Genomic DNA, 26,417 nt, shown 5'->3' on the forward strand with positions numbered 1-26,417 from the left:
GTAATCAACTCCCGGAACCTTGGGAAGATCCAAATAAAGTAGCATATAATCATGGAGCCCAAAATAGCCATGCCAGGGAGGCCATCTGCCACCTCGTGCATCCCTGGGGACCCCTCCGCTGGGCTCTACAGCACAGCTGAGCCTTAGGGCCCTCTGGCTGGCAGGCAGGATGGGTGGTGCCAACATGGTTCACTAGATCACCTGCACAGCTTGCAGGCAGATTGTGGGGAGGGGGGGGCGGCTTTTCCACAGCAGACGGCATCTTCAGGACAAGGCCTTAGCTGAGAGCACCCCAGACCTCTGGCCTTGTTGCCCCTGTTGCTCCCTTCTCCAACCAGCTCTGGGCCTCACTTGGCCAGATGCCCCCATGGTGGGCACAGCCGGCTCACGACTACTGCCCACTCTAACCCTCCTGTTTTCTTTTTCCTGACTCTAGCCTCAGCTTCTTACCCCCAAGTGCTCTCTCACAGGGTCCAGGCCCACTTTCCCTCCTCCCCTTGTAGTGGGTGAAATGGAGGCCCCAGAAGATATACAACTCCCAGAACCTGTAAATGGGACCTTATTTAGAAAAGGGGCCTTTGCAAATGTATTAAGGATCTTGGGGTGAGATGGTCAGGATGATCCAGGTGAGCCCTAAATCCAATGATAAGTATCCTTATCAGAGACCACAGAGAGACACAAAGAAAGAGGAGAAAGCCACGTGAAGGCAGAAGGCAGAGACTGGAGTGATGCAGCCACAAGGAACACCAGCAGCTGCCGGAAGCTGGAAGAGGCAAAGAAGCACTCACCCCTAGCACCCTCAGAGGTACTGCAGCCCTGCTGACACCTTGGTTTAGAACTTCTGGCCTCAGAACTATGAGTGAATGCATTTCACTCATTGTTTTAAGCCGCCCAGTTTTTGATGTTTTGTTAAGGCAGCCCTAGCATACCAATACATCCTTTTCTTCTGTAACAGTGGTCCTTAATTTTCAGTGTGTGTCAGAATCACCTGGAGGGCTTGTTAAGACACAGGTGACTAGGCTGGGCGTGGTGGCTCAAGCCCGTAATCCCAGCACTTTGGGAGGCCAAGGCAGGCAAATTACGAGGTCAGGAGTTCGAGACCAGCCTGGCCACCATGGTGAAACCCCATCTCTACTAAAAATACAAAAAATTAGCTGGGCATGGTGGAACACACCTGTAGTCCCAGCTACTTGGGAGGCTGAGGCAGGAGAATTGCTTGAACCCAGCAGGTGGAAGGTTGCAGTGAGCCGAGATTGCACCACTGCACTCCAGCCTGGGTGACAGAGTGAGACTCCCTCTCAAAACAAACAACAACAAAAACAAACAAACAAAAAAGACTTTGTTTCTTATTCTCATCTTTAGTCCTTCAACCAAGGACAATTTCCTTGTCGCCACCCACCCCCACCACCAACCCCATGATGTCTTCCTCCTTTCCTCAGTGCTCAGGAGACCCAAGAAAGTTCCTCCTTGAGAAAAATCCCCAATTTCATACACAACTGGCTCCTTCTCTTGGAATCACCCAGGCCTCCCACTTGGGCCCTCTTGAAGATTTGCTTCCAGGAGGCTGTGTGAGTGGTACGGTCAGTCATGGTTGGGCCCTTCTCCTGTCACCACAAGATCCTCCTCAGCTCCATCCCGGCTTCATCTCTAACCCACTGGAGAATCGCAGGCAAGTCACCTCCTGCTCTACACCTCCCCTGCAGGTCTGTCTGTAAAATGGGGCTACAATTGCATTGCTACTCCTCACAAGGGAAGATAGAAGAGCCATTTCTGGTGAAAAGCTCCTAGAAATGTCTTAATGCTCTTCATAAGAAGATGGTTATTAGGCATGACCAGCCTCAGGTGCTCTCTTGTGGACTCTTTGGGGGTGCTGATCAAGGCCAAGGGTCTCCAGGGCTCAATGCTGATACCACAGTGTTCACATCCCCTACCTCCCCAGGCAGCCAGAACCATCCCCTCAACCCAGGCTCCTTTTAACTCTAGAATACCTAGGGTAATGACAGAAACAGGGCAATCCAAGAGCCTCAGGCACACCCCAGCAGAGCTCACAACCCAAGGTCAGCTCTGGGAGCAGGTGCCCTGGAAATACCATGGTTCCCGAGCCCCACTGATGGGCCACTTCCCAAGGCTTGTCATCTCATTCAGCCCCCTCAGAATTGCTCTTGAGAGGCAGCCCAGCACCATGGTTAAATGCGTGGACTCTGGGCCAGACTGCCTGACTTCTGACCCAGGCTCTGCTATAAGTCACTGTATGGCTCTGTGCCTCAGTTTGCTCATCTATAAAAATGGGGATTACAAGACATCTAGCAGTAGCCATCCCAGAGGAGTACTGTGAGGGTGAAGTGAGAGAATAAGTGCAATGACTTGCACATGGAAAGTGCCATCTAAGTGTTGGTTATTGTTGTTCACCTGCCCTTGGGCATTAGTCTGGGGGTACAATAGTCCTTTCGAGGGCCATCAGAGGCATGAGATGAGGGGGCCCTGCCCAGAGGTCCCTTGCTTTTGGTTCTCCCTGGGAACACTGCCAATCCCTCCTAAGACCTCCAACGCTGGACAAAATGGTTCAGCCATTTTCTCCTGGAGCAGCTCAGGTCTTTCCTCCTCATCTCAACTCACAGCATTCCCAGGAGACTGGAAGGGTTCAAAAAAGATACTTTCCATTGCACAGTGAGGGAAACTGAGACCCAGAGAGAGCAAGCACCCAGTAAGCATAAACAATTCAAGAGCAGAGCCAGTAACCCCATTAGGAAGTTCCTGTACCTTTATGCATGACATTCACTTGGGACACCTGTCTGCCAATCATCCCACTGGACCCTCTCATTTTAGAGACAGAGAACCTTGGGCTCAGAGAGAGGAAGTGACTTGCCATGGCCTCGTAGCTAGTGATAGAGCTAGGACTTGAACCCAAGTCTCTGGATCCTAAAGATTATAGCTTTAGGGGATGTACTAAAGGATACGGGTTAAGAACCTGGTACTTTGGAGTTGGAGCTAAAGTCCCAGCTCTGTAACATCCTAGCCGTGTGACCTCAGGCAAGTTGCTTAACCCCTCTGGGTTTTAGTTGCCTCATCTATAAAATGAGAATAACAGACACTATTTTACAGGGCTTTGGGGGTTAAATGAGATATATGAATGTGCTTAGCATATTGAAATGTGCTAAGAGGGAGCCACTCCTCCTTCCCACGTCACCTGAGCCCAGCTGCCTTCCCCAGCCCAGAGCATACCAGTACATCATCTGTCCACCCTGGCTTCTCCACCTTTTTCCTCTCAGCAGGCAACCAATTTGTTTTGGATTGGCTGGCTTGGGCTGAGAGGGTTGCGGTAGTTCTGCCTTGGGTTTCAGTTTGGAATCTGATACTGCTCTTGATTCATTTCCCCGGCTCTAGACAATGTTTGCTAGTTTCATGTGGCTGTCCTTCGCATTATGCATTTCCCCCCCCAGAGTATCCAGGTTTGGGCTGTTTGGCTGTTTTCTCCCCTTTAGTCTTGCCACTGTGCTTTTCCAACTCTTCTGGGACCAGCCCGCCGGAGCTCCCCAGGACCCAGACCAGTGCAGCCCCCACTTCTTCTGCTTTGCCATGCTGTCTCCCCCTTGCCCTGCCTCACCCCCACCCAGTTTCTGTTTTCCCCCAGGCTCTGCTGGCTTCCCGTGGTTTCTCTTGGCCTTGGCTCAAGCCTGGCATGACATGTCTGGCATGGCCATTCTCCCCCCTCCCACACTGGTCAGGGAGGAAGCAAGTGTATCCAAGGAGGAGGGTGTTGTGGAGCTGGGTGCTGCCTGCCCAGGTGTCAAGCCAAACAGTTTGTGCACCACATTCAGCTGGGTCTCTGGGCCTAGAATGCCTGGCTGGCCCCTGTTCCCTAGCCCTAGCCCCACTCCTCACTCACACAAACCTACCTCTTACTGTGCCCCCATCTGGTTCTAGCTGGTAGAAAGTGGACCACAAAACTGAACCTTCCCTGAGGCTCCAGGAATGTCCACAAGAGTTTGCTCAGGTCCCTAAGTGCGCTTGGTCTGCTCTGGGAACACATCACCCCAGGAGGGGCAGGGGCAAGGGGTGCATCCTCTACATACTTCCCTGATCCGTTGATTTCCAACAGGAAAGACATTTCCATTTGCTGGTACGTCTTGGGAAGCAGGGAGGGTCACCCAATGACAACCATCAAAAGGCAGCTTCCCTTGTAGCCTTTGGAGTCCAACAACTGGGTGTAGGCCTGCCATGCCCACTCACCAGCTCTGACCTTGGAAGAGGCCCTGAACTTGTCTGCCTCTATTTCTTCATCTGATAACAGAGACAGCGATTATTAGAGAGGGGTTTCTGTGAGGAATAAATCAGACAATATACGTAGAACATCTCATGTAGCTTTAGGGGAGCTTTAGCCTGGCCTTGGGCATTGGTCTGGGGGCACAATAGTCCCTTGGAGGAAGGTCAGAGGTATGGAATGATGGGTCCCTGCTGGCACACAGGGAAGTCCAAAAAATTGTCATTTTTTCCCACTGTCTCCTTTCAGCCTAGCCACCTGGGCCTGCTTTTACTGTCGCTAAGACGGAAGGACCTGAATAAGACAGAGCAGCACCTTACTGTGGGGCCTGAGGCGGTCTCTCCCTGAATCTCCCAATTTCCAAACACTTAGTACATAACTCCTACATACAGAATCCTTGAGCTGGATTACCGACCTCCCCTCTTCCCACCAACACACACACACACTGATGTCCTGCAGGTCAACTGACCAACTTTCCAGGTTCTCTAGGATACTTGGTCATCCTGCCTGCAGGCACCACAAACTCAACATGTCCCAGAGGGGCCTCAGCACATCCCCTTTCCCTGCATTCTCTCCAGAGCACTCACCTTGTGTGGTTCATTCGTTCTTTCATATCTTTTTTTTTTTTTTTTTTTTCTGAGACGGAGTCTTGCTCTGTTGCCCAGACTGGAGTACAGTGGCGCAATCTCAGCTCACTGCAACCTCTGCCTCCCAGGTTCAAGCAATTTTCGTGCCTCAGCCTCTCAAGTAGCTGGGATTACAGGCACCCACCACCACGCCCGGCTAATTTTTTGAATTTTTAGTAGAGACGGGGTTTTGCCATGTTTGCCAGGCTGGTCTTGAACTCCTGAGCTCAGGTGATCCACCTGCCTCAGCCTCCCAAACGGCTGGGATTACAGGCGTGAGCCACTGCGCCCAGCCTGCATGTTCTTAATAAGCTCTTACCACGTGCCAGACTCTTGCTGATGGTACACCCTGATGTCAAAGCCCAAGAACTGGGTGTCGGCTGAACTTCTCCTCTCCCTCAGCTCCCACATCCAGTCAGCATTACTACTACTAATGATATTGTAGAAGTAGCAACAAAAGGTGCTGTTCTAATTCTTTTATGTACATTAAATCATTTCATTCTATGCTGTTGAGATACATAGATACTATTATCGCTTCTATTTTACTGATGAAGAAATGGAAACGCAGGGGGTAAGTAGTCTGCCCAGGGTCTTAAAGACAGTAAGTGAGTTAAGTGAAGAAGCTGAGAGGTGAACACAAACAATCCGACTCCAGAGTCTCACTGGCATGACTTCTAGATATTTCTAGTTTGTCTGCTTCTCCTTTCACCAATGCCCCTGTCTGTCTTTCCTTTGGCCACTAACATGCTGCCTTGGTTTAGGAGCCTCTTCAGTGACTTCCCCACCTTCAGACTGCCCCCTATAACTGCTGCCAAAGTAACTTTTCAAAGACACAAACCCTATCACCTTGCTTTCCTGCTAAAAGCCCTCCCATGGCTCCCCGCTGTCTTAAGAATAAAGTCCAAATCCTTAGTAAGGTCCTGCCTACTTTTCAGGTATGACCACTTCTAACTCCAGATCTTTCCCCACTACTGCCCTTCCCACCAGTCCCCCAACACACACACACACACACACACACACACACACACAAGTTCAGCCAGCCAAACTCACTTCCTTCCAAATTCTTCAGAATTTACTTGGTTCTGAAAGATTCTCCCCGGCGCCTGAAAGCTTGAAGGGATGAGTAACTCCTCCCTTCTCAGGCCCAGTCGCCAGGCGCAGGGCTATTTGCGCCAGCAGCATGCGGCAGCAAAATAGCAGAAGCAGGAAAAGAGCCGGCCAGAAGACACCTACCCTGTTTGGAAGACGCCTACCAGGAAGACACCTACCCCCTGGTGTCGATCTTCAGATCGAGAAAGAGGCCATCCGGGTACCACGTAGCCGTTACGTCAGACTGAGACGCCCCCTGTTTACAGGAGACAATAAAACCCCTGCCCCGTCCTCACTTCCGGCTGACGCCATTTTTGGGGCTGACGCCATTTTACGCCTCAGTCCGCCAGCATCCAGGCTCTTGTTAAAACACACTGCCACGTGTTAGCTGTTGGGGAGCTCTCGGGAATCCAACCCATACAAGAACCTTTCAGGTTCCTTCTTAACTTTGTGCCTTTGCAGCGTGTGCTGTTCCGTCTGTCCGAAACGTCATTCCCTGCCTCTTCACCTGATTCATACTAGTCTTTCAAGGCTCAACTCTGGTTCTGCCACCTCAAAAAATTTTGTTTAAAAAAAAAAAAAATGGAGCTGGGCGCCGTGGCTCACGCCTGTAATCCTGGCACTTTGGGAGGCCGACGCAGGCGAATCACGAGGTCAGGAGTTCAAGACCAGCCTGGCCAATATGGTGAAACCCTGGCTCTACTAAAAATACAAAAATTAGCCGGGCGTGGTGGCCCACGCCTGTAGTCCCAGCTACTTGGGAGGCTGAGGCAGGAGAATCTCTTGAACCCAGGAGGCGGAGGTTGCAGTGAGCTGAGATCGCACCACTGCACTCCAGCCTGGGCGACAGAGCGAAACTCTGTCTTAAAAAAAAAAAAAAAAAAAAAAAAAAAGGATCAGGCTGGGCACAGTGCCTTACTCCTGTAATCCCAGAACTGTGGGAGGGGAGACCAAGGTAGGTGGATTGCTTGGGCACAGGAGTTTGAGACCAGCCTGGACAACATGGCAAAACCAAAACCCCATCTCTACAAAAAAATACAAAAATTAGTTGGGCGTGGTAGTGCACGCCTGTAGTCCCAGCTACTCAGGAGGCTAAGGTGGGAGGGTGGCTTGAGCCTAGGAGGTGGAGGTTGCAGTGAGTTGAGATCAGGCCACTGCACTCCAGCCTGGGTGACAGAGCCAGACCCTTTCTCAAAAAAAAAAAAAAAAAAAAAAAGGCGGAGGATCAGTGACTGGTTAGATGAACAATCTCACAATAACATCATCATACATTATAGCTGTGTGAAGTCTTTTTTTTTTTTTTTTTTTTTTTTTGCAAATCCCCCTCACATTGACTATATATTTGATCTTCCCAACACCCTGTGAGGCAGGGAAGATAATTATCCCCACCTTGAAGATAGAGAAACTGAGGTGCAGAGAGGGTAAATGACACAGAGCCAGGACTTGAAGCCACATTTTCTGTCACACAGGCCAGTGCTCTTCTTGGGGGATTGCAAAAAGCAAAATCTACTCATCTGCCTTATAACTGGGGGAGTGGGGGACTTGACCTCTGTCTCCTGCCCTGTTATACCCAGGCAAAGGAGAATAATGGGCCTGAAAGTGGAAGCTAATGGTCTGGTTCTCCCAGCCACAAGGGCTGCCCACTTCCCAGAAAGTGTAGGGAAAATTGTCTGCATTGCCGAAAAGCTCCATGCCTAGTCCGAAAGCAAGAAGCCCCAAGAACTCAGAATATGTGATTCACGATTTTTTTTAAAAAAGTAAACTTAACAGCCTTAAAAGTGTGAAGGAGTCCAGTGAAAGTCTAATTTTTTTTCCCCTATGAAGTCCTCTTTGAGGCTGTGGATGAAATGTCAAATTCTTCTCACTCCTCCTCCCTTGTTTTTGGCTGTTCCTGCTACGCTGGTGCCCTAGGCAAATGTTTAGTCTGCCCCTGCGGGTGAGGAGCAAGCACAGGCTTGCCTAGCCTCTGGTCTCCTGACCTTGGCCTCTAGGGGCACACTGGGTTGCCTCGCCTCGTCCAGGGGTGAGGCTGGATGGAGGGAGAGGAGAGGGCTGGGGCCAGACGCCCAGCACTCACTGGGAAGGGGGGGCAGAAGTTGAGAGAGTGCGGGGAGGCAGGTTCTGCCACTGGGGCCGATCGATCGAGCAGCTGAGGAGTGCCAGGGACCAGACACAGAGGCAGGAGGGTAGAGGGCACCCAGGGAAGGAGTAGGAGAGGAAAGCCCTCACCATGGGTGGGTGTGGCACAGCTGCTAGCCAGGACCCCCACAGCTGGCGCTCTGTGTAAGGTGGAGTGGGGCCTAAATATCAGTCATGGGAAGGAAAGTCACCTTTTCCCACCTCATTTCTCCTTCCACCCAAGGAGAAGTCAGAAGTCTGACTTCCACATCCACAGACTGAACAGCGCCAAAGGTTGAGAATATGAGAGGCCTTTGTCCGGACACACTGCATGCCCACTATGACTCAGTTTCCCTCACTAGCTAACTGCTGTGCCCCAATCTTACCCCCCAACTTTGACTTCTCCCAAAATATCTGTTCATTCTCCCATCGGATGAAGTTGTACCTGATAATTAAGTTAGGTTCATCAAGCATGTATGAGGCACCTACTGTGTTCCAGGCCTTGGGCTGTGCACTATGTGGATGAAGCCCAGCGGCTCCCACTGGGCTGGGTTACATCACCCTGGAGCACCTGCTCCCGCTTCCACCCTCAGGCTGGGTCTGGCTTCCACGATGCCCCTGCTGGACAAGAAGGGAACTACAGGGCTCCTTGGAGGGAGGGATCTGTTATGGGTGGCCTGTGAATCCCTGAGGGCAGTCCCACCCCCAAGTAAAGAAAATGAGTATCTGAGCCTAGCCTCCTTCCCACCCACAACAGAGCCCAGGGGCGAGAGCAGGCTAGGTAGAAGAGACAGCCCCTTCCTGATGCTTCTTTTGGGCGGCAGTCTCCACCCCTAACCCCAGGCTCCAATGGCAGAAAGCCAGTCGCCCCAGGACCGCTGGCCTGGTGGCCTCACCTAGGGAGGTCCCATTCCCACAGTCCCCCAGTGGGGCATGGGAGCCCTCTTTTCCTGAAATACGCATAGGAGTGTACACATCCACACACTGATGACAACAGAAAACCCCGGAGAAACCAAAGCCAGGAGCGGCATGCTGTCTGGAACGTGGACTGGGAGAAGGGGCGCCTGCAGAGGGAAAGGAAAGCTGAGGCAGGGGGCCCTGGGCTGTGACTCAGGCCCCAGGAAGCTGGTGACTCCCAGACCGGCCTTCTAATGACTCACAGCGACTGCAGGCTCGGCAGCTCCCACAGCGCCTCTGCGGGGATTCCTCCCAGTTGATTGTTCTGCAGCATCCTAGGGAAAAGAGAAAGGGCTTTAAGGACCTACATGGCATGCAGAGCTGGCTGGAGGGTGCAGACTCCTCCCTTGAACCCCCAGCCCCAAGCCAGACCCCTCCTTCTCACCCCAGCCTCAGAGCCCCAGAGAGAGTCTGGTCCAGCTCCCCTGCTTTGTTAGTGCAGATTCAGAGGCTGCTGAGGTCCCTGGGGGGTTGTACATGGGGCAAGGAGGCCCAGTATTCAGGGAGAGCATCTCAGAAGGGACCCTAGGAGGAGGCAGGGGTGAAGAAGACCATGGAGAGGAAGGAGAGAAGACATTCTGAAGGCAGAGTACTTGGGATTTTGTTAAAGTTTGGTCAGGAAGGATGTGGGAAAATGTAGGTTGTCAGTTTCCATGTCTATTCATCTGAAAAGCTAAAGGCTTCTTTGTGGGAGGGGAGGATGCAGATGAGGGTAAGGCTGCCCTTAGGGTGTCAGGGCCCCAGGCAAATACATTTTTTTCAGCCTTTGTCTATAGGAACAATTCGAAGTACCCCAGATGAGTGTATCTGCACTATTCTCATGGCCCAATCTCACCTAATCCCTCAAAGAAGTGCTATGCCAGCCAATGAAAACGATCTGCTCACTAGCTGTCCTCTGGGGACCAGGACCCAAGCCCCAAGACTCCACGACGACTCCATAGGCAGGAGTCCTGGAGCTCCTCAGGGCACCTGGGAACCCCATGTATAGGGTAGAGGGTCAGAGAGCATGTACAAGGGGAGAAATAGGGCCTGGGGTGTCACTGCAGGTGGCACTGCTGACTCTAGCCAACCCCAGGCATCAGAGGGGTCTTAGAAAGTTTTGAAGATAGCACTCGAAAGTGCAGGGAGTCCCCTGAGGCACAGAGCCCTGAACAAGAGGAGGAACTGGGTAAAGACATGGGAGGAAAACCCTCCAGGCCTTTAGATCCAGAAATGAGAAGGAGAGCACACAGGGAGTTCATGGAAGAGCTGGGGAAGCAGGAAGGGAGGAAGTTACTGACTGCCCTGGGCACAGTGAGTGAGCCCTACCCTAGGAGACTCAACTACCCCTTTATGGTGTATCCATCCATCTTTCAGAGGGGGAAGCCTTGGCGCACAATCATTCAGGTAATTCCATGCCTCAGGAAGAGTAGCCCAATTTCTGGTCCTTTAGTTTAATAATAGGAATGGCTAATGTGCCAGGTCCTGGTCTTAGAACTTGTATTAATTCAAACTTACCCTTGTTACAACTCCAACAGATAGGAATTATTATCATCCTCATGCTGAGGGTGCACACAACTGCTAATTGACAGAGCTAGGCTTTGAACCTAGAGGGTTTGGGTCCAGAGTCTAGACACTTAACCATTACACCACAGCATCTATCATAGTGGTGGGATGCAGCAACGGCCAGAAAATGCTGAGCAGTAAGATGATGAGCCTGAGTCGTTTTCCATGCCTCCTATGTGACGTCCTGGTCAGAGTCACATGTCATCTCTCTTGAACTCCTCTTACAGGTATGTGAAAATCTCAAATATGAACCCAACCTCAGCATCACAAGAACAAAAGAATGCTGAGCTCACTGTGGGAATGGGTGGAGATAGGAGGAGCCCTTCATAGAGGCAAGGCTACAGAAAGGAGAACAAAGAACAAAGACAGACTTTGGGGACCCCTGGGATTGGGTTCCTCCTTGCCACCCCAAGGGGTGGGGAAGGGGCAAGGGCCACACAGGGGAAGGGCCTGGCTGCAAGAAGGGGCAGAGCCCACAGCTGTGAGCAGCTGCAGGGCTCAGCCCCTTTCCATGCAAACTCCGTGTTCCTGAAGGTCTGTTGGCCTCCAGTGGCCCCTTCAATCCAGGCTCCACCCAATGCCAGAGGGGCCTTTCCAGTTACAGAGTTTTGCTTCAGGGTTGGAATTTAAAGCTGTGTCTCTTGGCCTTCCTTACAGTATAGTTGTCACAGGTGCAGACTCTGAAGTCAGACAGCCCTGATCCACATCCTAGCTCTGTTGCTTTCCAGCTGTGTGGTACTGTGCAAGCTACTTAAGCACCATGGGCCTTAGTTTTCTCTTTTCTCATCTGTAAGTTGGGGATGATACTGACCTCATGCACTGATGGTGTGGATCAAATAAAATCACCCCTGTAAAGCCCTCAATGGCAGTGTCTCACACAGAGGACAAGTTCAATAGCACATTCACTGATACTATCAATTATCATTATTAGTATCTGGTTTCAGTATTACCACTTACTGGATGACTTGAGTAAGTCACTTCCTCTCCTTTCTCTGGACCTTGATTCCTTCATCTTTCAAAGGAAGAGGCTGCCAGAAGGTGCATAAAGCCTCACTCAGTGGTAACATTCCATCCAGGACATTTCCTGCCCTCTGCCCTGCTTAGTGTTTCTACCCTCCCAGCCATCTGGACTTCTTTCATCTAAAGGGTGGGCCTTCGCTTCCCATCTTAGGGGCCTGCCTTGATTCTCATGCAGAAGGCTGAGGGTGCTTGGAGCAAGGATACAAGAGAAATGATGGCTGAGAAAACAGGGGGTCGCAGGCTGCTCATGCCTATTCACAGGCCCCACCCCTCCAGGGGCCCTGAAGGCTACATCTGGTCACTGCACAGGTGAGTCCCGAGCTCCAAAGGGCCCCTCAGTGCATCTCTACCCACATCACCTCCTAAGATTCCTCCATCCTTTCCTTTGTCAAATCCCAGAGAGAGATCTAGAAAGATCTTTAAGGTTTCTGAATTGTACCTCCTCCCAATACAGACACTAACATCTCAGGGCACTTAATTTTCCTTCTAGTGTCAGGGAACTCATTGTCTCCCCGAGACAACTCATCGTATGCCAGACAGTCTGATTATCAGAAAGTCCTTTTATTCATGGAATCAACACCCATGAAGCTGGAGGTCAGCATGGCAGTCGGCTTTGGCCCTGACCCATTTCCCTTGATGTTCCTGTTCTCATTTCCCAGCCATCATTCTTTTATTGAACTACAACTGGGTTATAAAGGTTGGAAGGAAACAGCCCTTTGTTTTCCAAGATGAGGAGGTGAAGGCTCAGAGAGGGAAGGTAACTTGCCCTAAGTTACAAAGCAAATTAATGGCAGAATCAGGACTAGGACTCAAGTCCTGTCTCTCAGGCCAATGCTTTTGTGTCGACATTTTCCTACTTCTTTTTCTAGCCCTGGTTCTATATGGAGAGGCAGTCTATCTAAGCCAGCGGTTCTTAGCCCTGGTTGTACATCAGAATCAACAGACAAGGTTTTAACATTTTTTTGTAGAGATGGGGTCTTGATTTGTTGCCCAGGCTGGTCTCAAACTCCTGGGTTCAAGCAATCCTCCTGCCTCAGCCCTCCACAGTCCTGGGATTACAGGCATGAGCCACTGCACCTGACCTCTGAGATGATTTTTAAAATCCCAATGCCCAGGTCACACTGAAGCCCAGTTAAATCTCTGGGGCAAAGTCCCTGGGGAAGGAATATGAGGCATCAGTAGTTCTGCAAGCTCCCAGCTGACTCTAACTTGCAGCCTTTGGTACAGTAGAAGTCTAGTCCTCAGCACTCCTCCCCTCACACATGTGAAGCATCTCTCTGGCCAGAGAGGCATTCGGGGGCAGGAACCATGAATGTCACATCCAAAAAGTATAAAAAAGGTGATCCACCAGTGGTTTCCAAAGGCTCCTTTAGTTCTGTAGAAGTGCTTGGGGGTTATGGGTGGGTAGGTAAGATGCAGCCTGGAGTGTACCACCCTCTTCACTCACTTTAACCAGAGACCTCATTCATCTGTTTTATGTATTGGGAGGTCTGCACAAAATGCTTTTTCTTTTTTTTTTTTTTGAGAAGGCGTTTTGCTCATATTGTCCAGGCTGGAGTGCAATGGCGCAACTCTCAAGGAGGTGGCTCACTGCAACCTCCACCTCCCAGGCTCAAGTGATTCTCCTGCCTCAGCCTCCTAAGTAGCTGGGATTACAGGTGTGTGCCATCTCGCCCTGCTCATTTTGTATTTTTAGTAGAGACGGGGTTTCACCATGTTGGTCAGACTGGTCTTGAACTTCTGACCTCAGGTTATCCACCTGCCTTGGCCTCCCAGAGTGGTGGGATTACAGGCATGAGCCACCACACCCAGCCCACAAAATGCTTTTGATTTTAAGTTTCCTTTTAAAAAAAAAAAATTTCATGTAGAGGGGTAATGTGCTGATGTCGTAACAAGGTCCAAGGGTGGCACATCACACGTATGAGTGTGAACACCAATCATCACGTGTATGAACTACAAAGAATCTGTTTTAAGTTTCCATAGCTAAAAATGTTGGAAATTTTATTCTGACTCCTCCACTTTAAAAGGTGAGAAAACGGAGGCTCAGAGAGAGGAAATCTGAGATCCTCCTTAACATCTGTTCTGGGGTCTGGTGAGGCTCTGAGTCTGACCTCAAGGCTTCTGACTGCACATGAGATCCACAGAGCTAGATCCACTTCCTGTCATCCAGTCCCTTGAAAGGATGAGGGCAGCAGGCCTTGCCTCATGTACAAGGGTGACTCAGAGAGGGCAGCCTTCTCCCCTGAGCCAGGTTGATGAGGCTCGGACAGAGCCCAGCACTCCTAAATGACCAGCATGTCCCTTTGTGGGTCAGTTCAATTCAGTTCATCCACACTAATGGAGCCCAGACTCAGCCAGGCATAGTCACTGCCTAGCCAGGCACAGAGTAAACACAGTTAATGTCAACTGAAGATGGCTCCATACAGGGTGAAAAGGGCTACACTAGAGGTCGGCTAGGGGAGATTTCCTCTGGGATGGGTCCCGGAGATGCTAACTCCCAACCACTCCTCTATGGCCTGGAGCCAGGGTTTCATATGGGATGGGCCCCAGCTCAGGAAGCAGGAGCTGCCTTCTAAGAGCCTTAGTCTTTATCAAGATGGCGTGGGGTAAGAATCCACAGTCACAGACTTACAGGGATTTGGGACTCAATCCAGGAGCAAGGCACCTGGGAAAATCTCCTGCCCAGTCTCTTGAGGGCAGGACGAGAGGCAGTTCCTCAGACTGTTACCCCAATTTCCCAGATCTGGGCCTGGTGAGAAGCAACTGAGGCCCAGCAGGAGTCTTTCTAGATGCCAGGCCATCTTATGTCAGGCCAATCTGGCATAAGGAGGGAGGAGCTGGTCTGCAGAGGTGGGAAGATGACCAAGCCTCAGGCCTCACCCAGCTCTCTGGGAGGGCAGCTCTGGGGAAAGAAACCTGTGATGGAGACAAGACAGGAACCTTTTGAGATAAAGACTGGAGAAGCCTGACACACACATGCACACACACATCTCCACACCCTTAGGCCACGGGTCAAGATGCAGGAGCTCTGGCCAAAGCTGCCCCTGTGTAAAAACAGGCAGGACAGGAGCCCTCAGAGGCTCAGGCATTTTCCCACATGCCTAGGGCAGAGGGAGCCGTGGCTTCCCTTAGCACAGCTCCAGTGCTGAGCTGGGATGGTGAGACTAGCGATGGTTAAGACTAGCGTCTGGGCCTTGCCAGCTCTACAGGACACAGATAGCGGTGTGAGACTGAAAATTCCCTGCAGGAGCTGACTGTCTTGATCTGAGCCTGGCCAGAGCCTGTGGGTTGAAGACTTAGAGAACTCTCAGAAGAAGAAGAAGATCTTAAGAGTGATATCTCCAGGCCGGGCAGGGATGGGTGGGGGTGTGGGGGGGTGTGGGAAAGACATGAGAGAGGGCTTCTGCCACAGTCATTCAAGAAAGGATCAGAGAGGGAATCCTCTTTATTTAATCCTTTGCCTCGGGAGAGAAGGACCAAGGCAGAGTGTCCTACAGGGAGAGCCCAGCCTCTGAAATAAGAAGAGGTCACTCAGATAAGGGTCCCAGGCCCAGAGAAGACTGGGGAGCAGCTAAGGTGACCGTCTCTTGGTACAAAAATAGGTTATCATTATCATGGTGCTACTGCTCTATTTTTCTTGCAGCTCTGAAAAGCAAGCAATGGAAGGAAATACAAGGGAAATTGACATCAGACATCGAAAGTAATTCGTGCCTAGGATGCAGGTGGAATCTTCTGCTTTGAAGCATGTAAGAGGATAATTCCCCAAGACCACCCAACCCATCCCTAAGGTAGAGAGGTTCTGTAGGCCAAGGACTGACACAAAGGCTTTGGGGGACCAGGTGATCTTTGAGGATGGGGCAAAATGGGGCTCAATGGCAAAGTGGGGCTCAGACAGCCTGGCTGTCCTCAGCTCCCACTCGACTCCTGCCCACAACCTCCCCCTGCTGCCCTACTCACTGAGCCAAGGGTGCCATTTGCAGAAAGGGGGGCGGGAGGCCTGTGGTTTCTCTGAAGCTTTGATTTATTGCCTAATGCAGGCAAAGAAGAAAGAGGAGGCTCATCTCTAAGCCGGAGTCTTAGGAATGGGACGTGACTCTTACATCTTCTGAAGGCCCAGTAAACAGAGCCCTGCTCTCTAATCCGGGCTGCAGGTCTGAGCCTGCCACTGGGCACAGACACACCACCAAGTAGGCCGCCTGCACTGTGTGTCTGTTTCAGAACGCCTCCCCTGCTCCCCAGGGCAGAGATGTTTATGGGGAGAGAGACACAGAGAGGAGACAGGAAAAAGCGGAACTGAGAGGCAGGGAATAGTGGGGCAGGGAGAGGGAGAGCAAGGTCTGAGACAGAGAATGAGAAGGGGGAGACAAGGAGACTGAGGCTGGTGACAACAGGAGAGACCCAAGGACAGAGCAGAGAGTAAGGGAAGGATAGAGACCAGAGAGCCCTGGGAGTCAGAGATTCACAGGCAGAGGGGCCAGAGACGAACAACACAGGGAAAGGAGAAAGTGCTTAGATGTGGAGTGTTGACCTTGACCAGCTGGAAGCCTGGAGCTCATGGGCCAAGCAGGGCAGGACCACCACTAGCCCATCAGCAACTCAGAGTACATTTTTAAAAGATATCCCTTTCAGGGTGAATGCAGCCCCAAGCCAGGGCACAGGACTGAGATTCAGCCCCTTCTCACTTCCTTAACCAGATGCTCTGGTGCAATGAACAACCTGCTCAACTGTACAAAGGAGACCTGCAAGTCAAGTCAGGGGTAAGGGAGTAGCAGAGTTGGGAATGACTCACCACTTTAGGGAAGCCCCAGATGCTCATTCTGTTGCTCCAGCATCAGTCCCCAATATCCTCCTTTTCTTCCCAAACCAGACCCTGTGGCAATGCACCCTCCCTGGGAACCTCTCTTATCTACCTTCAGTTCCTATGCATCTGCTTCCTCCCAATTCCTCTTACCCTCACTCATCATTAGAATATGGGGAGGCTTGGGGAGGACAGTCTTAGTTGGAACAAGGTGAGTCATGAGTTGAGGAGATTGTGTCTCAGCCTTCCTTTCTCTGAAATGGGCCATCAGTTTGATGGTAAGTGGAAGCTAGGTGGAATAACAAAAGGTCCTCTCCAACTCTCACTTTCCTTTTGCTTCAAAGGGAATAGGTAAAAAAGGAGCAGGGAGGAAGCAACATGAAGACTGAAGGAGGGACTATGTTTACAGCAAGAATGGAAACTCAGTGCTGCAGCCACAGAGACTAAGGTTGGGTTGCAAGGGGAAGAGGAGCCAAAGAAAAGCCACCTGAATTTCCCCTCTCCGGAAACAGTCTTCTCCCTCTCTTGGGCTAGAGGTCATGGGGAGAGACCTGTGGGTCTGTAACTGAACTCAGCCCCACAAAGACCTATGTCGATGGTTATTATACACTTTATTTTTTTTTAATGTTTCACTTCCTTTTAGTGTGGCTGAATGTAGCAGGTACAATTAAATGTTTGTTTACAAATCATAAAGTTTGTTACAGACAAGGTGAAGCAAAGAAATGGAAATAACAATTGAAACAGAAAGTAAAGATAAGGAAATAATAAGCAAGTCAGTGGTAAACCAAGACTTGGGTTCTAAAACTTTGATTTGCTCACCGTTCTCAGTGCTGCAGCTCTATGTAAAAGGAGATGTACCTATACTTACAGGATTTTCAGGCTGTAGAGACCAGAGAATGCTTGTCCTGGGATGTGTGAGAGATGGTTCCCAGAGAGACGCCTGGAAATCAGAGACAAGGGTCAGCGATGTTGGCAGGTAATCCAAGGAGGTGGTGACCTCCATAAGAAAGTGTCTTGGGATAGTGGAAGAGAGGGCGGTGGTAAGAACTACCATTTATTGAGATCTACAATGTGTTTAATACTTTACATGCATTGCCTCGTTTCTCACAATAATCCTGTAAAGTGCCTATTATTTTCCCCAAATTTCAGATGAAGAAACTGAGGCTAGGAGAAGTCAACCAAGTCCCCTAGGGGTCACAGAACCAGCCCATGACAGAGCCTGGCGTTCTCACCCAGACCTGACTAATTTCAAGGCTCACGGCCACAGTTTCCCCACATCCTCTCCTCTGCTAACCTGGATTACCCACCGCCTGCTCTCAACTGCTGGACTGCGTCATATGGTGTCATCAGTAGAGGGAGGAGTACCAGGGGGTGTGTCTGTGTCTCTCAGACAGGCCCTAAACTACACAGCTAACCCTCACTAATCCAAGAGGGTTAAGGAAATGGGGTGTTGTAATTCGTCTAACATTCTGGTCTAATTAAGCGTTTCCATGTTTGTCAGGGGCAATCACCAATTCTAAAAGGAGCAAATGCAATGAAATACACTCAATGCTGAAACCTGACTGAGCAGAATTTAATGGTGGATGATTCAGAAGGCACTGCCTGATCTCCAAAGTCCCCAGGGACATTATTATGTGCATCAGTTGCTACCGAGAGGCTTGTAGATGTGGAGAGTGTGCTGGCATACCTCAGACACTATTTTTAAAACATATATCTCTAATAAAAGTCTCTTTATTTGACATTTATTGTTTAAAAAAAAAAAACTGTGTGGAAAGCCGTCGTGACATCTGAGGTCTCCTAGCTTGGGTTCTATAGGCCGGTATTTGCCATGGAAAGGTCCTTTAGGTGGAGCCTCTAAAATGGGTCCAGACCTCTCAGGTCGTGGGAGATGGAAAGTCAGCCTGAAGTTCTCAGGTTGTGTCCAATGTCACCTGCCCGAGCTCCTTGGCCTTTGCTCTTGCTTTGCATTCCCACCTAAGCTGGGTCATCTCCCACTCAAAATGCCCCTCCACTGCCTCTTACCCTGTCCATCTCCATTGAAAACTGGTTTAATCTTCTTCCTCCAGGAAGGCTTTCCTGCCTACCGGCCAGGCCAACCCTGACCACTCCCTTACACAGAATGCCCTGGGTGCCTGAGCCAACAGCTGCCACACTCCCCTGCTGACTTGATGGCCACACTACTCTTCAGCCTTACCTGGACATTCCCTGGGGTTGGCAGGAAGGCTTTTATCTTGTTTTCTCCCAGAGCATCTTGAGCTTGCCTGTCTACCAGAGGGGGTTCAACAAGTACTTGGTCTGGATACCAAGCCATGGCCCTGGGGGTCAGAACTCCAACAGGGGCAGGTTGACCGCATCCTTGGGGAGCACTGTCTAGGGTCGAGGTGGGGGGGTCTGTTAGAGGAGTAGTGGGGCCAGGGTAGAGGTGAAATTGTGAACGCTTTCGGGGCTAGGAACTCACAGTTTGCGCAGTTTCTTTGTTTATTATTTTTTATTTAAATTCTAAAAGAGCTAGACAAATTCTAAAAGAGCTGTAACACTCAGTTTGAGAAGTTTAAGCAAAATTTCTAGAGCCCCAAGGATCTATGTGGTATGAAAATTAGAAAAAACAGGGCTGGGAAGTGTTGGAAATACAGAGCTAGGATGAAAGCAAGGATTGGAACAGAATGACCTGGCTTCACAGAGCAGGCAGTCCAGTCACTCTAACCCAGGAGATGATTTACTTTTGAGTGCCCCTAGCATATAAGGCCAGATTTAAGAATCCCAACCTGAGAGTGACCACTGTGGGCAGGGATTCATCAAGGAGGACTTTGTGGAGGAAATGGGCCTTTACTGTAAGGGAGGGTCTAAGAAGTGGATCCTTTAGGCCATGGGAAACTACAGAAGGCTTTTGAGCTGGTGAGATGCATCCTGAAGGTGTGCAGAGTAATTTAGAATGCAAGGAAGGCATCTGTCAGTTAGGAGGCTGGTTCAACCCCCAGATGTGAGGGAACATCTGGGGCAGTAGCAGTGGGACTAGAGAAGCAGGGTGGAGGTGAGAGACATCCCAGAGAAGAACTACCAGGACTTGGGGAGGGGCTGGTGTCTGGACACGGCGGATGACAGCAGGTCAAAGACGACTCCCAAGGAGAAGTGTGACTATTCACATTAGGAGGGAATGCTGCAAAGAGGAGCTGGTTTCAAAGAGGAATGAAAGCCAGATCCTAGACTTCCCATGCCGTGTGGCCCAGCATGTCAATTCACACCTGGGGCAGGTGTCAGCTGAAGAACACCCTGCTGTCAAGAACCGTCTTAGCTTCCCAAGTCCCTTTCTCTTCTCTCCACCCCACCTCCTGGGGAGCTCTGGTTCCAGAGATATTAGAGCCCATGCTTGCCTCCTACCCTGCAAAGCATCTACTCACAGCTCCTCCAAGAAGCGCAGGTGGTGGAAGAGGCCAGGCTGAAGCTCTGTGAGGTTGTTCATGCTGAGGTCCCTGGTGGAGAGAAGATGGAAAAAGGAGCTGTGAACTCCCCACTTGGGCCATCTGGCACTGTCCAGGTGCCAGCCCCCTCGAGGGACCTCCGAGGTTCCCACAGTACCCCCCACCAAGCCATTCTGACTCCAAAGCCAGTCTGACAACAGCAGCTGCATTCTCTCTAAGAGCAAGAACTGAGCTGGGAGTCAGGCCTCCCGGGCCATTTGGTGATTCTGTCTATATGGTCTCCCACTTTCCCCTCTGCCTTTCACCCTTCGTTTGTGAAACTCCCCTGGGACTGGCTGTGATTGGGATTATGAAGGAAACTGGCCTCCCTATAAAGGGAGGAACTAGAGTAAAATTCATAGAATTTCAGAGCAGGAAGGGAGGGATCACCAAATACAAATAATATCTCACCCACTCTTTTTACCAGTGGGGAAACTGAGGCCCAGAGATCACTGCCATTCCGATCTATGGAGCAGGCTCATTCAGTTCATGAACTGGTACGACTGTCCCTAGGCTCCCCATGGGGACCATCCTCTGATTCAGTCCCAGAGCTAGTGGCATTACACTGCCCTTTGAGGTGTCTACCAGGCTCTAACTGTTTGTTTCCCTTAGTCCAGGGGTCCCCAACCCCCGGGCAGCAGAACGGAACCAGGCTTTGGTCTGTTAAGAACCAGGCGGAACATAGAGAGGGAGGTGAGCAGGCTGGTGAGCATTCCCGCCTCAGCTCCACCTCCTGTCAGATCAGCTGAGGCAGCATAAGATTCCCTTAGGAGTGCGAACCCTACTGTGAACTGCGCATGCGAGGGGTCTAGGTTGCATGCCCCTTATGAGACTCTAACTAATGCCCGATGATCTGAGGTGGAACAGTTTCATCCGAAACCATCCCCCACACTCCACCCCCGTCCGTGGAAAAAATTGTCTTCCATGAAACTGGTCCCTGGTGCCAAATAGGTTAGGGACCACTGTCTTAGTCCACCTGGAAGATGTGACACCTTGGCACATCACAGAATTGGCACACCACTGGCCGGGCGCGGTGGCTCACGCTTGTAATCCCAGCACTTTGGGAGGCCGAGGCGGGCGGATCACGAGGTCAGGAGATCGAGACCGCGGTGAAACCCCGTCTCTACTAAAAAATACAAAAAATTAGCCGGGCGCGGTGGCGGGCGCCTGTAGTCCCAGCTACTCGGAGGCTGAGGCAGGAGAATGGCGTGAACCCGGGAGGCGGAGCTTGCAGTGAGCCGAGATAGCGCCACTGCACTCCAGCCCAGGCGACAGAGCGAGACTCTGTCTCAAAAAAAAAAAAAAAAAAAAAAGAATTGGCACACCACTAGATTCCCAAGTGATGTAAGGATCCCAGTCCCTCTGCGGATCCACAGCCTCGATCATCTTAAGCCCATATTATCTGACAGACCCTGTGGGTGGTTTCAGTGTCACTGTGTTCTTAGAGGCCCTGCACACAAAATAATCACAATAATTACCCTGGCATTTACTGCAGGTGCACGCTGTGTCAGACACCGGCTAACCTTTATCCAAACAACCTCCCTCCATTCTCACAATAACCCCAAATTAGCTTCCATCATTATCTCCATTTTTTTTTTTTTTTTTTTTTTTTTTGAGACAGAGTCTCGCTCTTTCACCCAGGCTGGAGTGCAGTGGCGCGACCTTGGCTCACTGCAAGCTCCGCCTCCTGGGTTCACGCCATTCTCCTGCCTCAGCCTCCTGAGTAGCTGGGACTACAGGCACCTGCCACCACGCCCGGCTAATTTTTTGTATTTTTAGTAGAGATGGGGTTTCACCATGTTAGCCAGGATGGTCTCGATCTCCTGACCTCGTGATCCGCCCGTCTTGGCCTCCCAAAGTGCTGGGATTACAGGCGTGAGCCACCACGCCTGGCCCATTATCTCCATTTTATACTCAAGAAAACAAAGAGAAAGGAGCACTGAGCTTTAAAGTCAAAAGGCCCCGAGGTCACATCTCTTCTCTGCGGTTACCTATCAGACCTTGGGCCCTTGACCGCTGGGCCCCTAGTTGACCTCATCTATAAAAATAGGACAGCACCAAGCTGGTAGGGTGCTTGTAAAGATTAAGTGAGCTAATGCTTACAGACTGCCTAATAAATAGTATGGACATGGTACATATTTGCTTTTCTCCTTTTGCCTTTCCCTCGGGGTCCTGTGGGCAAGTGTCCCAGCCTCACAGGCTGGTGGGAGAGGGGCTGGTGCCTTTTCCACAGGCCTGTGGGGCTGCGACACTTGCCCACAGGACACTGAGGGAAAGATGGAAGGAGGAAAGTAGTAGAGAGGAGTTGGTACCTTCCTCTGTGGGTCCCACCCTGTGTTGGCATCTTTTTCACAGTTTGTGCCTGGGTGAGCAACAGTGTGTGAGACTGCGTGTGTGTGCCTGATACATTTGCGTTCTATCCTACTTCAAACTCCTAATGCCTGATTCTCGTCTCTGCCTGCCCCTTCCCTGAGGGGGTACAGAGGTGGGCTTAGACCAGACCACCACAAGGTGGGCACTGCCCCCAAGCCTTCTTGAGGCTTTCTCCTTTCTCTAGACATGCACTGCCTCCCTCAAACCTCAGTGTCTCCATTTCCCCCCAAGAAATGCGTGTGCTTTCTGTGTGCCCAGAAAGGCAGGCTGGGAACAGCCGAGAGAGCGTGTGCTTGGGAGTCCTGTTCCAATCTATAAAAAGACTGTTTAGTCTCAAATGTTTTATCTTTGATAAAGCCTGGGCTCCGGACTCCATGTCCTCCAAGGGAGGAAGACATTCCGTGCAGGGTAGAACCAAGGAACTGGCATGCTGCACCCAGCGCTGTTTCTCATCTACCATTCCCTCCCTGCTCCCCTGCAGAACACCTCTGGGCTTGCCAGTCTAGAAACGGGATCCGCAGAAGCTGTAGCTGGTGTGCTGTGGCCATAGTTTCAGGTGGGAGAGAGGCAGAACCCAGAGAGTTTGTTGATGGATTTTTTTTCCCCAGAGTTTCACTGTTGTCACCCAGGCTGGAGTACAGTGGTGTGATCTCGGCTCACTGCAACCTTCGCCTCCAGGGCTCAAGTGATTCTCCTGCCTCAGCCTCCTGAGTAGCTGGGATTATGGGCACCTGCCACCATGCCTGGTTATTTTTGTATTTTTAGTAGAAATGGGGTTCATCATGTTGGCCAGGCTGATCTCGAACTCCTGACCTCAAGTGATCCTCCTGCCTCAGCCTCCCAAAGTGCTGGGATTACAGGAGTGAGCCACCGCGCCCAGCCTGTTGATGGATTTTAAGCCAGGGTTTGGTCCTCAGGATGTTTTCAGGCCCCACTAGCCTCGGATTGTGGCTGAAATGCGAAGGTGCAGGAGCACACTGGACAGTGTCAGGGGAACGTAGGGCGGCGCCCACAGAAGCCCAAGCTGCAGAAGCTAGGCCAGATCGGACTCCTCCCCCTGGTGTCCCACCCCTGGCTCATTCTCAGCAAGGCAGGAGGCTCGAGGTGCCGAAAAAAAATGATTACCTCTAAATATTTACCCTGTGCATTTCTGGATGTGTCTCGACAGGAACACAGCGGGAGTTCAAGGAGCACTCGGGGCATGTGACTCAGGCCTCATCACTCAGCTGTCCCTCCAGGGGCCGGGACGCAGAGGCTCTGATGTCCCTCCATGGCCCCCACCCCACCCGCTCCCTCTGCCCCACCACCCTGACTAGCGGCCTCATTGTTCTCCCCTGTGGAGGAGGGGGCCTGAACCCCTCCACCCGCCCCCACATCCTGCCCCAAAACAACACAAAGCCCAGCTGCAGTGCTCAGTAAAGGGGATGGGGTGGGGCAAGGAGGGTGAATTTCAACTGTTGGGGGGTGGAGGGAGCCCCATTCAGGGCTGGCTGTCTCACAAAAGGAAAAGGGGTAAGGCTGGTGCCAAGGGAAGGGGAAGGAAGAGGAGCATGCAGAGCTGGAAGAGGGAGGTGAAGTGGGGATTTCAAGGCTGAGAGCCACCAAGCCAATGCCACCAGCCCTGGGAATGGCTAAGGGCCCTGGCAAGAGGCACTGGGCCCTGCTGTGGAGAGGCTGTGCCTGCACAATAACAGGGAAGGAACTGACACACAGAAACTCCAAACACAGAGGTTGCTCTGTCATGTTGGTGGTTTCTACTGACATATGACTGTCCTGGGAGGTTGGCTGTGGAGCTGATTTTTTGTGCAATTCAGAGAGCACATCTCAAACATTCAGGCCATGCCTGGACCCAGGGGAAATAAGAGGACACCTTGATCCTTGGGTGCTTGAGGTTTGGTTGTGGCTACATTCACTTGGTTGCGTGAACTTGTAGATATGTACAAGAAGTGGGGGTCGTGGGTTGGGATAGCTGGGCTCTTGGATGTACTTGTTTTGAAGGTGCTGGGCATGTGTGTGTCATGTGTGAGGGCACATGTGTTTATCTGTACATATGCATGTACAGCAAGGGGATTGAGATGATGGGTTGTGACTCCATCCTGAAGCCTTCTTCTTCTTGGGAGCCCTTGGGATGCCCAGAGGGTCTATGAGTCCTCTCAACTGGACACAGCCATGATGGGATGGGAATGGGAAATGTCTCAGGGAGAGGCTTGCAGGAGGGGAAGGGAGAAGAGAGAAGAGAGGGGCAGTCCTGGGCACGGGAAGTGGAAGTTTCTGGCTGCACATGAGGAAAATGTTCTCAGAGTTTCACCCTGTGAGGCAACCAGACCACCCAAGGAAACTGGGTAAGGCGGTGTCACCATGGAGACAGGGAACAGGTTTGATAAGAGGGAGGATGCTGGGGAATGGAGGGGTCAGAGAGCAGCTGAAAGGGGCTGGGGTCATAGGAGACCCTCCGCCGAGGCAATCTGGCTCATATCCAAGGGCCCGAGGGGATTGGGTCTGTTTGAATTTTTCCTATGGGAAGAAGAAGCAGTGAAAGACAAGCCCCTGGGTCCCCTGGGGTGGACCTGGGGGAACTGTGCCCACCTCCCCTGCTGGAGAAGAGGCTGGAGGGGCAGAAACCCCTTTTCTACTGTCCCACTGTGGACTCAGGTTGCCCATCTCTGCTGCCAGGAAAAGGCCAGTTATTTTATTTATTTATAGATTTAAGGCATATAACTTGATGATCTAATCTCTATATACATTGTGAGATAATCAGCACAATCAAACTGATTCAGATAGTCATCACCTCACATAGTGTGTGTGTGTGAAGGTGTGTGAGTGTATCTGTGTGTGTGTGTCTGATAGGAGCACTTAAGATCCGCTTTCAGGAAAAGGCCAGCTACAGTGGCCAGGAGGCGAGCCCCTGGGGTTGGCTATGCCCCACAGTCCCCTCCTTTGTGAGGTGCTCCCAGCACCCCCTGTCCCCATGGTGTTTTGCGTATGATCACTCAACAGTGCTTACTGAGCACTTACCATGCCTGTAGCATGGCACCTGCCATTGTTATCCCCCCAGCACAACACTCACTAGCTGTGTGACCCTGATCACATCACTTCCCATCTCTAAGCCTCCATTTTCTCACCTGTGATATTGAAATAATGACACTAGCTACCTCACAGGAATTGTAATGTGGGCCGGGCGTGGTGACTCACGCCTGTAATCCCAGCACTTTGGGAGGCTGAGGCGGGTGGACCACCTGAGGTCAGGAGTTCGAGATCAGTCTGGCCAACATGGTGAAATCCCGTCTCTACTAAAAATACAAAACTTAGCCGGGCCTGGTGACGGGCGCCTGTAATCCTGGCTACTTGAGAGGCTGAGGCAGGGAGAATCACTTGAACTCAGGAGGCGGAAGTTGCAGGGAGCCAAGATCACACCACTGCAATCTGGACTGGGCGACAGAGTGAGATTCTGTCTCAAAAAAAGGAAAAAAAAAGTTGTAGTGTGAAGTATATGAGTAACTAAATATAAAACACAGTGCTGGCCGGGCGCGGTGGCTCATGCCTGTAATCCCAGCACGTTGAGAGGCCAAGGTGGGTGGATCACCTGAGGTCAGGAGTTCAAGACCAGCTTGGCCAAAATGGCAAAACCCCATCTCTACTAAAAACACAAAAAAATAGCCAGGCGTGGTGAAGGTCACCTGTAATCCCAGCTACTTGGGAGGCTGAGGCAAGAGAATCACTTGAACCTGGGAGGAGGAAGAGGTTGCAGTGAGTCAAGATCACGCCACTGTACCCCAGCCTGAGCAACAAGAATGAAATTCGGTCTCAAAAAAAAAAAAAATAAAATAAAAATAAATAAATAAATAAATAAAATCCAGTGCTCAATAACTATGCCTTATTATTAATATTCTATTCATCTAACTGAATTATAATTATTAGTATAGAATGACACAGATGACTATGTGTTTCTTCAAGGCAAGGACTTAACCTTAGTCATCTGTGTATCCTCCAGTCCTATCAGGGTGCCTGGCAAATGGGATGCTCAATAAATATCCAAGTGAGTGCATTACAGACATAGACAGGTGATGTTCCTGTGGCCGAGCCTTTACTCTAGGGAAGTTCTTTCTACTGCCTATTGTCAATGTCTCCCCCAGCTGCTACAATGGCCTAACCCCTATAAAGAAGCTACCCCA

At 51.0% G+C, this 26,417-nt stretch overlaps 1 protein-coding gene, 1 non-coding gene and 1 pseudogene across 8 annotated transcripts in view; all 3 read right to left on the minus strand.

Moving 5' to 3' along the window:
• Window positions 1–26,417, minus strand: part of LGR6 (leucine rich repeat containing G protein-coupled receptor 6) — a 126,774-nt gene that overhangs the window by 75,651 nt on the left and 24,706 nt on the right. For 2 of the 7 annotated variants that reach the window (XM_055234538.1, XM_055234540.1), the window contains exons 2-4: window positions 19,813–19,884; window positions 17,283–17,354; window positions 9,255–9,326 (exon numbers count right to left, since the gene is read on the minus strand). In XM_055234538.1, the coding sequence (XP_055090513.1) occupies window positions 9,255–9,326; window positions 17,283–17,354; window positions 19,813–19,884 (216 nt within the window). Of the gene's footprint in view, window positions 1–4,073; window positions 4,191–5,937; window positions 6,000–6,120; window positions 6,414–9,254; window positions 9,327–17,282; window positions 17,355–19,812; window positions 19,885–26,417 lie in introns of those variants that run through there. The other 5 variants (XM_055234541.1, XM_055234542.2, XM_063613259.1 and 2 more) reach the window with 5 other exon arrangements.
• Window positions 13,480–13,580, minus strand: LOC129459097 (small nucleolar RNA U13). Its single transcript, XR_008649904.1, has one exon. It is a non-coding gene; the product is annotated as a small nucleolar RNA U13 (small nucleolar RNA).
• LOC129459067 (uncharacterized) lies at window positions 18,899–18,953 on the minus strand (annotated as a pseudogene).

Source organism: Symphalangus syndactylus, chromosome 19 (genome assembly GCF_028878055.3).
Source record: "Symphalangus syndactylus isolate Jambi chromosome 19, NHGRI_mSymSyn1-v2.1_pri, whole genome shotgun sequence".
In the NCBI taxonomy this organism is placed as follows: domain Eukaryota; kingdom Metazoa; phylum Chordata; class Mammalia; order Primates; family Hylobatidae; genus Symphalangus; species Symphalangus syndactylus.